This window comes from Eleutherodactylus coqui, chromosome 7 (genome assembly GCF_035609145.1).
Source record: "Eleutherodactylus coqui strain aEleCoq1 chromosome 7, aEleCoq1.hap1, whole genome shotgun sequence".
Taxonomy (NCBI): Eukaryota; Metazoa; Chordata; class Amphibia; order Anura; family Eleutherodactylidae; genus Eleutherodactylus; species Eleutherodactylus coqui.
In genome coordinates, this window is record NC_089843.1 from 55,093,466 (window position 1) to 55,107,397 (window position 13,932).

Genomic DNA, 13,932 nt, shown 5'->3' on the forward strand with positions numbered 1-13,932 from the left:
TGAGATGTATTCTGCTGATGTAAATAATGTTTCAATAAATCATCAAACCTAAACTTGGTGTATGGGTTTTATTCTACGATAATAGCAGTTTACAGCTGACATTCTTCAAGGGGTCTACCAGGGTTGAAAAAGTTTTAAGTTTGGGCTTAAAATGTAAAAAAATAGGAAACTTTACAACATACTTTACACACAAAGTGGTAGCAAAAGCATTAGGCTGCCTGTCCACGGGCGTTTCGGTATCCCGTGGCAGATCTCTGCCGCGGGAGCCGCCAGACGGATCTCGGCTGTCAGCCTATCTGACAGATAGGCTAACTGCGGAGAATCGTGGCAATTCGCAGCATGCTGCAATTTGCCGCCCGCTAGCAGAGAATCGTTATGAAAAGCATGCATTGCGTTCCCTGCGACCAGATTATCACCACGGGGAATGCAATTTAATAACGCCCGTGGACAGGCAGCCTTAGACTAGTGAAAAGGTGAAGCTTTGATACAGTGTTAATAGAGCCTTAGTGAGTCTAATGTAAAAAACAAAAGTATACAGAAAGCTCCCTCTAGTGGTGACTGCAGATAGCCAGCATGTTATCATTTAAATGGTCACAACACTTTGGCTATCACATAAGCAGAAGTTGTCTCAATGTGATACATAGCAAAAGTGCAAATCATTTAATTTATCTAAATGATGTTTTTGTACGGAAAAATCACTCTAAACTGCAGACTGATAAGGGTCTCTCTTCCTTTTAATTTACTGTCCACTGCCTGTTGTAAAGCAAAGTTCATCTCTAGTAATGGAGCTAACAAGATGGAGAACATAAAGTGGAGGAGAGTGATAATGCATGCTGCCCATAGAAGTCTATAGAGAAGAGAGCAGCGAGGAGGAAGGTGCTGCAAAGGGAGAGAGATTCACACAAACGTTATTACTTCTAATAGTAAACAAGCTACAGCTACTGAAATAACATCTACACTGCTTAGTACTGCAATGCACTCTCCTCCATAAAGCTGTTATCTCTTCTATGTGTGTGCTACAGAGAATCATGAAGCAGAGTCTGCAGTTTTTTGCATGTGCAGTTTATGGGAGACATTACAACAGCAGTCTGCACCCACCAGCTATGGGAAGACTGGAAATTAGAGATGCAGCCTGCAGAGGAGAAAACTGGTGAGAAATGCAGGATACAAATCATATTATGGCCAGAAATAGTATTATTCTGCATGTACACACTGGGTAGCTTATTCTGAAAAGTGCAGGTACATTTTAACTATCATGATATAGAGGACTTGGAGCTAAGTATTGGAAAAATTGAGCTCTGAATATGAAGATAAAATTTAAAAAAAATAATAATTAGCACAGAATTGTGAACTGAAGAACATGAAGATCTGCTATGCTATTCGCTGTCTTGATCATGCACAAATGGTAGGGCCAAAATAAAAAAAAATAGATTAGAACAGAAAGGATCCACACAATGGTGCCTATAACAGTCCCTGAACATCAGGATTCTGGTGTCCAAAAGTTGCAACTTTGGTGCACATGCCAAAACTGTGATTTTTTTTGTGGCTTGTACACTGCACCCTGGCACATTTTCAAAAACTGGGTGGGAACATCTTTGGGGGGCATGGTTGCGCACAGCCTATCATAATTGTTATAATCTACACCAGAAACTATCATAGATTATAGCAAAAATCTACTCCAGCTCCTAGCCGCAGATGGCCACACCAGCTTCACTGACTACCTGATGCACACTGTGCATTAGCAGACATCATTAGTGTGAGTGTCACATCCACACTGGGATGCCCTGGTTTCATAAGCTGAAATATTATGCAAATGCACACATGGAACACCAAGAGAAAGTGAACTGCGAACTGGACTCATGGGCAGGCATACACAATGACTGACAAATACCCAAAACACTCACCTAGCATACCTGCACACATAAACAGATAGAATAGCTACGGTACAAGGTATTGGTTCGTATTTTGACCAAGACACATAAGCCCATGAGCCCGCCGACAAGGGTCCTCGTTGTCTTATAGGTTCCTACTCTCACAAGATATCTTACCCCAAGAGTCCAGCCTGCAAGCAGGGTGATTGTCCCAATAGGCATGGCCCCACGCTGGAACCTGAGGACCTAGCTTGCCCTAGATGGTAAACAATTCAAGCAGACAGGACACAGTTCACACCAACACACCAGGGAATGCACACCACGCAGAACAGGAATGTTCATACAAAGGCTTGACAAATACCTGTCTGGGATAATTTAGTGAATCCTGCACTGAGCAGGGGGTTGGACCCGATGACCCTGGCGGTCCCTTCCAACTGTACCAGTCTATGAGTCTGGCCAGTCAGAGCAGCATGTAGTGTCTGAGAACACAAATGTGCATCAGGTAGTCAGAGAAGTGGGTTGGCCATCTTTGTTTGTCCAGAAAAGTCGTTTTAAGGGGATTTCTAAGATTAGAAAAAGAAGCCCAGGGGCTGTGTGTTGTATCAATCCCTGGGCTGGGCAGCTCAATCCCATTTATACAAAAACTGCAGTATGAGACACAGCCTTTGGATAAAAGGATGCTGTTAGAAAAAAAAAAGTAGACCCTTTTTCTAATCTCAGACGGCCTCTTTAATGTGCCCTCAGTAGCTTACAGGACATGATTTCATTGAATCATTTGCGTCTGATGTCAGTAAGAAGAAACACAAATTCTTTCATCACCACAAAATCTAGGTTTACAAAGTTTTGTAGAGAAGCTTGATGTCTCCCAGCCCACTAATTTTTAATGATAACCCCGGGGAAAACATCTTGCAGCGCCTAGCACATTTAGTACTGGAAATGACTCCACAAAGCTTTTTATTTCCGCTACACCAATTGGTACACATAGAAAAGTTGCTTGAACTCCTCTTAACACTTCATGCTATCAGCAAAGTTTCACTTATTAAGGCTTATTCACAGGGGCATAAGCATATTTTGGTTGCGTAAATACACTGTACTTATGTGACCGAAAACTGCTTACTCCCGCGTATTCCACTTACTCCTGCGGGTTTTTGTGCTTGCAAGTACAGTGCGTATTTGCGCATGCAAAAAAGTTAGGAGGCTGGAATCGGCAATGGACCGCACAGAGCCCACGGTGCACCATGGGAGAAGACCCGCGGTGCATCGTGGGTGAAGATCCCGGCGGCCATCTTGGTAAAGGAACAAAGAATTCGCCGCAGCGCGGGGATTCGGGTAAATAATAAACTTTTTTTTTTTACCCATCCCTTGGGTTTGTCTCGCGCCGAACGGGGGGCCTATTGAATAAAAAAAAAACCCGTTTCGGCGTGAGACAACCCCTTTAATGAGCTGCGGTACATATGAGGATTTGATTTAAACACCCAAATTGTTGATTTTTCGGAAAAGAACAAACACAGCTAGTTCGTGATGAACATGGAGTTATTTTGGTAAATACTGTGATCGCTCGTAAAGGTGGATACTTTGTTGAAAGAAAAATTTAAAAGAGTACCTGCACTATCACCTTGGAGCGCTCCTGCTCTGTCGGCCGTTTTCGTCTCCCTCCGAGAGCTGAAGACGGTCTTATATAGTGCTATATAAGCGCTATATGGGGCAGCCTTTAGCTGCCGGGGGAAGCCAAAAATGACCGACGAAGCAGGAGCGCTCCAAAGTGAAAATGCAGGTACTCTTTTTTTTTTTTTTGCGCGCACCTATGTGTGCAAAAAAAGCGCGTCTAATAGAACCATTGGTTCCCTATGATGTGTTCACATGGCCGTCTTTTACAGGTGCAAAATTCTTGCACCTACAACAGATAGGACATCCGCGGACCAGGAAGGTCCATGCCTCGCATAAAGATTCCCCACGGGGAGTTCCCTCATCACTGAACACTGTGAAATCACTGTCACAGTGTTTCGTGATGATGGGACTTCCCGCGGGGACGAAAGAATCCCCTTGGAAGATGACTGTGATGCCATCCCATTGCTTCCAATGGGGCCGGCGCTACTGCCGCCCCATTGAAAGCAATGGGAGCAGATCGCTAACCCCTGCTGCGACTGTGACAGCTGTAGCAGGGAACTCCTTGGATGTGAAACCTCTGGATGCTCTTACATCCAGGGGGTTCACCTTGTTGTCAATGGGGTCGGTGGCAGCCCCGCTGGCCGCATTGAAAACATACAGAGAAGATCGCGATCCTCTGCCACAGCTGTGACAGCTGTAGCAAAGGAACGCGACCTTCTCCCATTGCTTTCAATAGGGCCAGCACTGCTGCCTCCGGCCCCATTGAAAGCAGTGGGATGCAGGCAACCCTGCAGTGATTTTGGGGGAAGGGCGTTTCAAATATAAAGTCATCCTCGGGATGGGACATCAATAGTTGATCCGCTGCATTCTGAGGGGGTTGCACATACTTTCTACTATACTAAGAAGAGAGTCGTCATCGGGGCACCTTACCTTTTTATACAAAGGATACTACAGAGGACAATTAACCCTTTCCAATCCACTGTCTGACGTCTAAAGACACTATTATTTAAGGCTGTATAGCTCCGATTTTGGAAGACGTCTGTCGGGGTTCTCTTACTGTATATTGCCAGCCTCTCTGCTGTCGGAGCCTATCCAACTTGTCACCTCATGCATTACTGGCTTTAGCCTGCATATAGCGCCGTTGTATAACGGCAGAAAAAGAGTAAGCCCCCTAGGAAAACCAGGATACAAATCGGATTGGAAAGGGTTAAGAGAAGAAAAAGAAGAGAATGGATGAGTTTCTTGGTCTTTTAATACTATCACTATTGCATGCTTCTTTTATGTTGGACTTCCAACACGAGAGGGTGATCGCTTGTGTGACTTTCCCAAGGAATGCTCCTATTATATGAGACTGCCAACAGTTTCAGATTTCCTACAATAGTTGCATTTGGTGCTCCTAATGCATTTCAATGGGAGCGCATTGTGTACTTGTCTGTAGCCCACTACCAGATAGCAGTTGCTCCATCGCCCCTGCCTTCTATACCCCAGAGATCATGGCGCCATAGCAACAAAATAATTGAAGAAATTCACAGTTCTAATGTAAACGGATATTTAATGCCAACATGAGAACTAACACCTTTATCAGTGAGCGGTACGGTATGTGTTATCACACCAGTGAAGGCAATGTATCTGCTTGCAGATAGGAGGCAGTGATGTGGATGGATGTTATACAGGGCACGCTTCAATTTAGCTTTTGTTCAATAACCATTGCAATGTAGCTCTAAAACCCGCAGCTCCCGCCTGAGTACTGTGACTAAAGGAAGTACAATAAACTGGTATGAACCGGCTTTTGTCCCGCTGCGGCTGCCCGTGGCTGCAGACAGAATGATGTAATCCGAATTTACATGCCGACTATTAGGTGCTGATGAAAGGTCCAGCCGAGCAGTTGCTTAGTGATTCACAAAAGACTCATCGCCGGCCGGGTAAGTATGAGGTTACCAATCACCAGTTGTCTAGGCCGTTGTTCTACTCCGCCGGCAGCTCAGTCATGCAGCCCCAGGATTTCCCAGAGGTTACCGTTACTTTCAAAGGGACCTAGGAAGATATGAACGTCTGTTTCTTATCAGGATCTTCACTTAGATGTATCAACGGAAGATGTACAGTTACTCTAAATTCTGTTAAACTCTGTATACCAGGGGCAGGTGTGACTACCAGGAGAACAGGCAAAGCAGATGCTAAACAACTAATAGCATGACTATGGATGATTAGAGTGGAAAATTGAGAACGGCCCCATTCAGAGTTTTGCTATGGAGCCCAATGGTTACCCCTGCTGTATGCAATATTCCTGTGCTGGGCCATCATGTTTTTTCTACTTCTAATGTCATGTACATGGTGACCTTTCTTGTGTGCATTAGTCCTGTACTATGACACCACTATGACATAATGCCTGTTCTGTAACTTAGCTGTGAGCAATATCCCACAACTGTGACATCACTGTAAGCCCATATTCCTGTACTGTAGCATTATTGTGTGCATTATCCCAGTACTGTGACATCGCTGTGTGCATTATCCCAGTACTGTGACATCGCTGTGTGCATTATCCTTGTACTGTGACATCAATGTGTGCATTATTCCTGTACCGTGACATTAATACATGCAGTAACCCTGTTCTGTGACACCACTGTGTGCATTATCCCTATACTGTGACATCACTGTGTGCATTAACATTGTACTGTGACATCACTGTGTGCATTATCATTGTACTGTGACATCACTGTGTGCATCATTCCCATACTGTAACATCACTGTGTGCATTATCCCTGTACTGTGATATCACTGTGTGCATTATCCGTGTACTGTGACATCACTGTGTGCATTATCATTGTACTGTGACATCACTGTGTGCATTATCCCTGTACTGTGATATCACTGTGTGCATTATCATTGTACTGTGATATCACTGTGTGCATCATTCCCATACTGTAACATCACTGTGTGCATTATCCCTGTACTGTCATATCACTGTGTGCATCATTCCCATACTGTAACATCACTGTGTGCATTATCCGTGTACTGTGACATCACTGTGTGCATTATCATTGTACTGTGACATCACTGTGTGCATTATCCCTGTACTGTGACATCACTGTACTGGGATCCCAATCGATCAGCTTATTGTGCGCCCGCTGACAGCTCCACAATTACACAAGAGGTCAGAGCAGAAGTCTCTTCTCAGATCTCTGTGTAGTGGCCAGCACTTGTAACTTCAGGCAGAGCTCTCATTGAAATCAACGCAAGCTGTGTCTACAGTCACAAGCACCGGCCACTACACAGAGGTCGGGTCAGAAACTTCTGCTGCCTCCGCTCTAACCCCTGTATAATTGCAACGCTGTCAGGGGGCACACCCCAGTCGATCAACTATTAATGACCTATCCTGAGAAGAGGTAATCAATAGTATTCTCCCTGGAAAACCCCTCTAAACAGGTTGTCCAGTTGCAAACTATTGATTGCCTATTCTTAGGACAGACTTTCAATAGTAAATCGGTGGGGGTCTGCTGCTCAAGCTCCCCACCAAGAAGCTGTTCACTGGACTAGTTTGCTGGTATTATTGTATCTTGACGCCACCAGTACTAGGGGGTGGGGACAATATACACTCCCACAACCAACGCCCTTGCTGGATTGGCTGGCCAGGGAAATGGGTGGGCATCATCTCCCCAGGCTGCTGCTATGAATGTCCCCTCGCCGCTCGGGACTCATGGGCTGCTGCTCCTGAGAATGTTTAATCCAGCGCTTGGCCTTAATGGCCTGCTGTTTTCAATGTCATGTCCGCATCTCCCCAGCCTGCTGGAGTGATTTTGCCCTCCGCCGCTTGGCGTAAAAGGGCTGTTGCTGCTGTTAATGTCCGCTCCTCAGTCGGCTACTATAAATCCCCCCTCTGGTGCTCGGGCTGAATGCCTTCCTGTCCAATGTCCCCTCGGGCTGTCAACATTGTTCCCTTTATCCGGCCGACGACAGTGACAGCCGTGGAGCTGGGAGGGGGGGAAAGGCATGCCTGTGGCGCTGGCCCCACTGACACCTGAAATCATGTAAGTGTCACCGGGGGACCTTCACAGCGCAGAGTGTAGAAGCGGCGCACCCAGCAGAGGAGTCCATCACAGCAGCTCTGGTGGCCAGTGTTACAGCGGGGGAGGGAGAAAACCATGTAAGTCGGTGGAGCGCGATGCAGTGTGCCGGTGGGGGTAAGTGTGAGCAGCGGAGCAATAGCAATGGATAGCACCACAGACATCATACACGGAATAACAGCGGGGTCTCATTTGCCACATGTGAGCACTGCACAGCGGCGGTGGGGCTGACTGTGAGGAGCTTAGTACTCGACCAAAGCTAACCTGGCCAGCCAATCCAGCGGAGGGCGTTGGTTGTGGGAGTGTATCTTGGCTCCACCCCATTGTTCCGGTGGCATCAAGATACAATAATACCCAGTGTGCTTGTGCTAATTTCTGCAAGAAGTAGACAGCTCCATTCTCAGAGAAGTGGCCAGGCTTGATATTACATGTAAAGTTACCATTGAAGTTAATGGGTGTAAAACCAAGCCTCACCACTGCTGAGAGAAGGCAGCTGTCTGTTTCCTGCAGAAATCAGCTCAGTTCATGAGCGCACCAGTCCGGCAAACAGCTGATCAGCAAGAATCCCAGGCAGCAGACAGCCATTATTCCACTGTTGATGGCCTACCATAAAGAAAGACCATCAATAGTTTACAACAGCTTTAAATCATAAAGCAATTTACATTTTCTTAATTAAAAACACAGATATCAAACATGGCTGTCTATGCTTTGATGTCTTGTTTGCTTCTTTGTAGCGGCATTACTGGGCAGGTAAGCCATGACATCTGCTTACATGGCAGCTGCAGCGTCCTGTGGTAAAGTTCTAACCAACCTGCTATGTGCCCCTTTTAGTCTACAGTGCACTCCAGGTCATCTCATTTATTGGTTACCCCAGCACCAAAGATTACATTTTACTGCTGCGTATATGTGTCCCACCACAACGTTCATATGCCCATCCTATTCTATGTCCTAGCATATGAACATCATAAATCAGGTCTCAAAGTTGCATATAGATTGTAAACTGCATGATTGGCATTTCATTTGAATTGACGCCATGAGTCCAGGCTTTTATTTGGATTCTCTTTAAAAATCGGACCTTTACCTTCAGAATTAGTAGAACTGGAGGGACTTGAAAACCCAGTGCTGTTATAATGTACTAGCTGATATACCCGACTTCGCCCGAGTTAATTTGGTACTGGTGTTTATCTGGTGGTCACACGGAAATCTTATAAAGTCGTGGTTACTTTAGAGATACCGGAAAAACATATGTTCACCATTTTGCATAGTTCTCTGCGTTACCCAGGAAACACCACGGGAGGTAACCATGCGACGTTTCTTTTATATAAAATGACATCAGGAAGTGAGAGAATTAGATTTCATACGTAAAATGTGGACGCTAATTCTTTTGCGCTTAGAATTGAACAATCAAGGTAGGACCCATTAGCTTTTCCTATTTATGACATAATCAATGCCCGTGCCAAATTTTAGGTTTCTATGACATTGGGAAGTGAGAGATTTAGATTACGTACGTAAAATTTCAATGCTAATTCTTTTGCACTAGAATTGAATAATCGAGTTGGGACCCATTAGCTTTTCCTATATACGACATATTCAATGCCCGCGCCAAATTTTAAGTTTCTATGACATTGGGAAGTGAGAGATTTAGATTACGTACGTAAAATTTCAATGCTAATTCTTTTGCACTAGAATTGAATAATCGAGTTGGGACCCATTAGCTTTTCCTATATACGACATATTCAATGCCCGCGCCAAATTTTAAGTTTCTATGACATTGGGAAGTGAGAGATTTAGATTACGTACGTAAAATTTCGACGCTAATTCTTTTGCACTAGAATTGAATAATCGAGTTGGGACCCATTAGCTTTTCCTATATATGACATATTCAATGCCCGCGCCAAATTTTAAGTTTCTATGACATTGGGAAGTGAGAGATTTGGATTACGTACGTAAAATTTCGACGCTAATTCTTTTGCACTAGAATTGAATAATCGAGTTGGGACCCATTAGCTTTTCCTATATATGACATATTCAATGCCCGCGCCAAATTTAAAGTTTCTGTGACATTGGGAAGTGAGAGATTTAGATTACGTACGTAAAATTTCGACGCTAATTCTTTTGCACTAGAATTGAATAATCGAGTTGGGACCCATTAGCTTTTCCTATATATGACATATTCAATGCCCGCGCCAAATTTTAAGTTTCTATGACATTGGGAAGTGAGAGATTTAGATTACGTACGTAAAATTTTGACACCAATTCTTTTGCGCTAGAATTGAATAATCGAGTTGGGACCCAATTACTTTTCTTATTTTGGAGATAATCTATGCTTGTGCCAAAATTCATGTTCCTACGACATCGGGAAGTTGGAGAACTTTTGGCGAGTCAGTGAGTGAGTGAGTCAGTGAGTGAGTCAGTGAGTGAGTGAGTTAGTAAGTCAGTCAGTCAGTGAGTCAGTCAGTCAGTGAGGGCTTTCGTCTTTATATATATATAGATGTAAGGTTTTTCTGTAAGGTTTAACAAATACAGAACTCCATTCATATATAAAATGTCATCTTTAGCGCTCCCTATTATAGTAAATACTTTACCTTTAACTGGACACCATCAGCATGTTGTAAGGACTCCATTGTGTGTTTAACAAGCTCTGGAAATACATGGAACAGATATTATTACATAAATGTACTGTGCAATAAATATTAACGTTAAGATTAGAGATGAGCGAGCGTACTCGCTAAGGCAAACTATTCGAGCGAGTAGTGCCTTATGCGAGTACCTGCCCACTCGTCTCAAAAGATTCGGGTGCCAGCAGGGGGCGAGGAGGGGCAGGAGAGAGCGGGGAGATCTCTCTCTCTCACTCTCTTCCCCCCCCCCCCCCGCTCCCCCCTGCTCATTACCGCAACTCACCGCTCACCCGCGCCGACTCCCGAATCTTTAGAGACGAGCGGGCAGGTACTCGCATAAGGCACTACTCGCTCGAGTAGTTTGCCTTAGCGAGTACGCTCGCTCATCTCTAGTTAAGATGTTTTACCATGAAAAAGGGACAGACTACGGGTCCAATCAAGATGCTAGAAAAGCGGTATGCTATCTTCTAATGGGTCTGTTCGGATTTTCTAGTTCGCCGTATGAATGGTCATTATAATGAATTGGCGACCGTGCAATCCTCTAGAAAAAGCAGGTTTGAGCTGACAGGAAACAAAGTGGCATGGTGTTTTTCTAGCACTGCTGCCAGTTAGTTCTTACATTCGGTGATGCATTGGACCCACCTCCTTTGTTAAGGTGTTAATGTCATCTACTAGTCATATGCCATCAATGTTTGTGCTGAGATAGCCCTAATTATACCTTTTGAGTGCTTATTTTCAGGTATGCATTTTTGTAATGGCAAGGAATGTTAGCCAATGTGTTAAGCTGGTTGCTTTGCCCCAATCTGAGGAGTGTTTGGCCTTTTTGCACAGTGGTGCTAGTCACTATAGAGGCACACATTACAGCAGATCAGCAATGATGAGAATATCTTTTCGTTTACAGCAATATTCCAATTCTTACCAATGTGAAACATTTTTGTGCAGTGCTAAATCTGTATCTTCTCAGACAACTATTTATCTGATGATTAGTGACAAGCAAACTTTTGAAAAGTTTAGTTCGACTGGTTTGCAGAATTACGGCAAAAAGATCGGTTCGGTCTGAATTAGTTCAAACAGAACCGCAACGTCACTAATCTCCATAAAACCAGTGTGTAACACTGTCAAAGAGCCATAGAAGGCCCGTATAACAATCTTACATCACCTAGGAGTGTATCTATGTACGTTTCAGCTGTTTTAAAGGAAACCTGTTATCACGTTTGAACCTCATATAACTACGTTATGGGGCTCAAACATGTGGGAACTGGGAACATGTCCCCTGTTCCAGCACTGTGTCCCCATAAAATTGCTGTGAGCACACAGCGTGATTCTTTTCAGCTGGCTGTGTGTGCTCCGAATAGGAGAGCAAGTGCACACAGCCGGCTGAAAAAAAGAGTCAACTTCACTGTGCGACAACTTCACAGAGATACAGCACAAGAATTAGGGATCAAGTGGGTATTATTGTATCTTGACGCCACCGGAAGCTAGGGGTTTGACAGGACTTCCATGAGGAACACCTCTGTCACACCCCTAGCTCCCGAATGGCTCAAGAGCTGAAGGTCCTGCTACCATAGATTTATTCCAGAAGCGGCCAGCATTCCAGTCAGTGCTGTGACTGCAGGTAACCAACATCCCATGGGGCGGCAACCATCTGTCAAAAAACAAGTATCTTGGCTCCACCAGTACTTCCAGTGGTGTCAAGATAGAATGAAACCAATCAGGTGAGCATCAAACACCGCTATCCATTCCCTCACATTTGAGCCCCATAACGTAGTTTATGAGACTCAAACTTGATGAAAGGTTCCCATTAAGACAAAGTTAATGAAGAAAAAGAAGGAAAAGAAGATGAAGAAAATATTTTTCCTCCTCCTTTTAGAGTCTACTTTTTACTTCTCCTTTTTCGCTCTTTTTTAGCAGGTTCAGCCAAGGTTTGGGTTCTCACAGAAGCAAACTTTTACTGTGTTTCCCCGAAAATAGGGCACCCCCTGAAAGTAAGACATTTGGAGAAGTCCCAAATATAAGGCACCCCCGATAGTAAGGCATAGTAAAGTGTGTTTGTATGTAAGCATGCCCTCCGAACAGAACACCAGAGCATGCAGCTGTGATGCTTTTTAGCCCGCCGCCGCTGTCCCCTACCTTCACCGTCCGTTGCAGAGCAGCTGCATGCAGGACATGAAAACAGTCACCTGCCGCTGATTCCAATGTTCCTTTCTGCGGCCATCGCTTGTAAATGTGCAGGCATGTCAAGAGGCCTGTCCCCTGCTGCCATCCCCGTTGTCTCCTACCACCAGATGTATCGGTAGATCTGCAGACAGTCTGCCATTACCCCTTCTCCTGCCGCCGTTATCCTGTCCCTGCTGTGCTGTACGAGTGTGTTGTCGTGAGCGCCCCCTGCTGGCCCGGAAAATGCCATACTGTACATTCTGTTCCTGCTGTACACGTCTGCTGTGATGAGCTTCCCCTGTTGGCCGGAAGATGCAATACCATCCCTGATTACAAGTGGTACAGAACCTTCTGTCGGTGATACGATACTGGTAATAAAAGTCTGCAGACAGGTACGTTACTTTACAGCCCTTATTTTTTTATGGCTCTGTGTGTGAGTCAGGCAACTTGTGTGTGATTCTTAAGGCTTGGTTCTCACAGAGCGTATTTCCAGCGGAAATCTCGCGGTTTGGCCACAGCGATAAACAGCGAGATATCCGCCGGGAAAGCGCTGCTTCAAAACCCACGGCACTTAGCCGCGGGTTTTGAAGCGACCTGGCCGCACGCTTTTCAGTTTCTGTGGGCGGTGAATCCGCACCACAACGCCGGCTTCACCCAGCTTTGCCTTGCAGATTTGCTGTCCCATGGGAACGAGATTTCTGAGAAATTTTGTCCACAAAGCTGGCCAATTGAGGGATTAGCGACCACAGATGTATTTGCCACAGCGAAATAAGACACCCCCTGAAAATAAGACGTAGCGCATATTTGGGAGCAAAAATTAATATAAGACACGTCTTATTTTCAGGGAAACAGGGTAGCAAAGTCTGGACCGAAACAGTGGGTGCTGCATACTGCTGATGATATGGGTCACTATTCATTGACTTATTATGTTTCTATCATTATACATTGTTGTTCTTACCTGCAAATTCTTGTAGCTGAGAATCCTGAACTTCAAACAGCAACTCATCATGAATCTGTGCAATGAGGCTGGAAGAAATTGATCATTTGTCAGCGTGATTATTCTTTAAAGTGTAGACCCACTTTTGAAGTTGCTTTGATTAATTTAGAAACAAAATGTTATATGGACTGTCAGGACTTACTGAGCTAACACTGATAAAAGAATGCTATATGTTCATAAGGCATTTGCCTCAAAAAAGGTATTGGCATTCACATCTATACTGTATAATGTGATACACTAATATGACTGCTCCTTCTACTACTTCCGAAAGGCACATAGGCACTTAAAATATACTTTAGTTATCTGTGCATGTATCTTCAGGAGATGCTGTCATGTAATCATATCACGAGGCCATCTCAATAATGGCTTCTTCAGATGAGCATGATAATCACGGCCCCATAACGGGACGAAACAAAACCATTGATTTCAATGGTTTCGTTTTCATTAGCGGTGATCTCACTCGTTAATAGTACTGGCAAGAAAAGATAGGACTTGCCCTATGTTTCCCATATGTAGTTAATACTATGTGTGAGAAAGATAGGGTAGGATTAGAGATGAGAGAGTACCAAAATGCTCGGGTGCTTGGTACTCGAGTCGAGCTTTTCATAATACTCGATAGC

At 44.5% G+C, this 13,932-nt stretch overlaps 1 protein-coding gene across 1 annotated transcript in view; it reads right to left on the reverse strand.

Moving 5' to 3' along the window:
- Positions 1 to 5,269: 5,269 nt before the first annotated feature.
- The window catches only part of POLN (DNA polymerase nu), a 120,414-nt gene continuing 111,751 nt past the window's right edge, over positions 5,270 to 13,932 (reverse strand). Inside the window, exons 25-27 of the mRNA XM_066574782.1 lie at positions 13,274 to 13,341; positions 10,126 to 10,181; positions 5,270 to 5,513 (exon numbers count right to left, since the gene is read on the reverse strand). Coding sequence (XP_066430879.1) covers positions 5,445 to 5,513; positions 10,126 to 10,181; positions 13,274 to 13,341 — 193 coding nt within the window. The 3' untranslated portion in view covers positions 5,270 to 5,444. The remainder of the gene's footprint in view (positions 5,514 to 10,125; positions 10,182 to 13,273; positions 13,342 to 13,932) is intronic.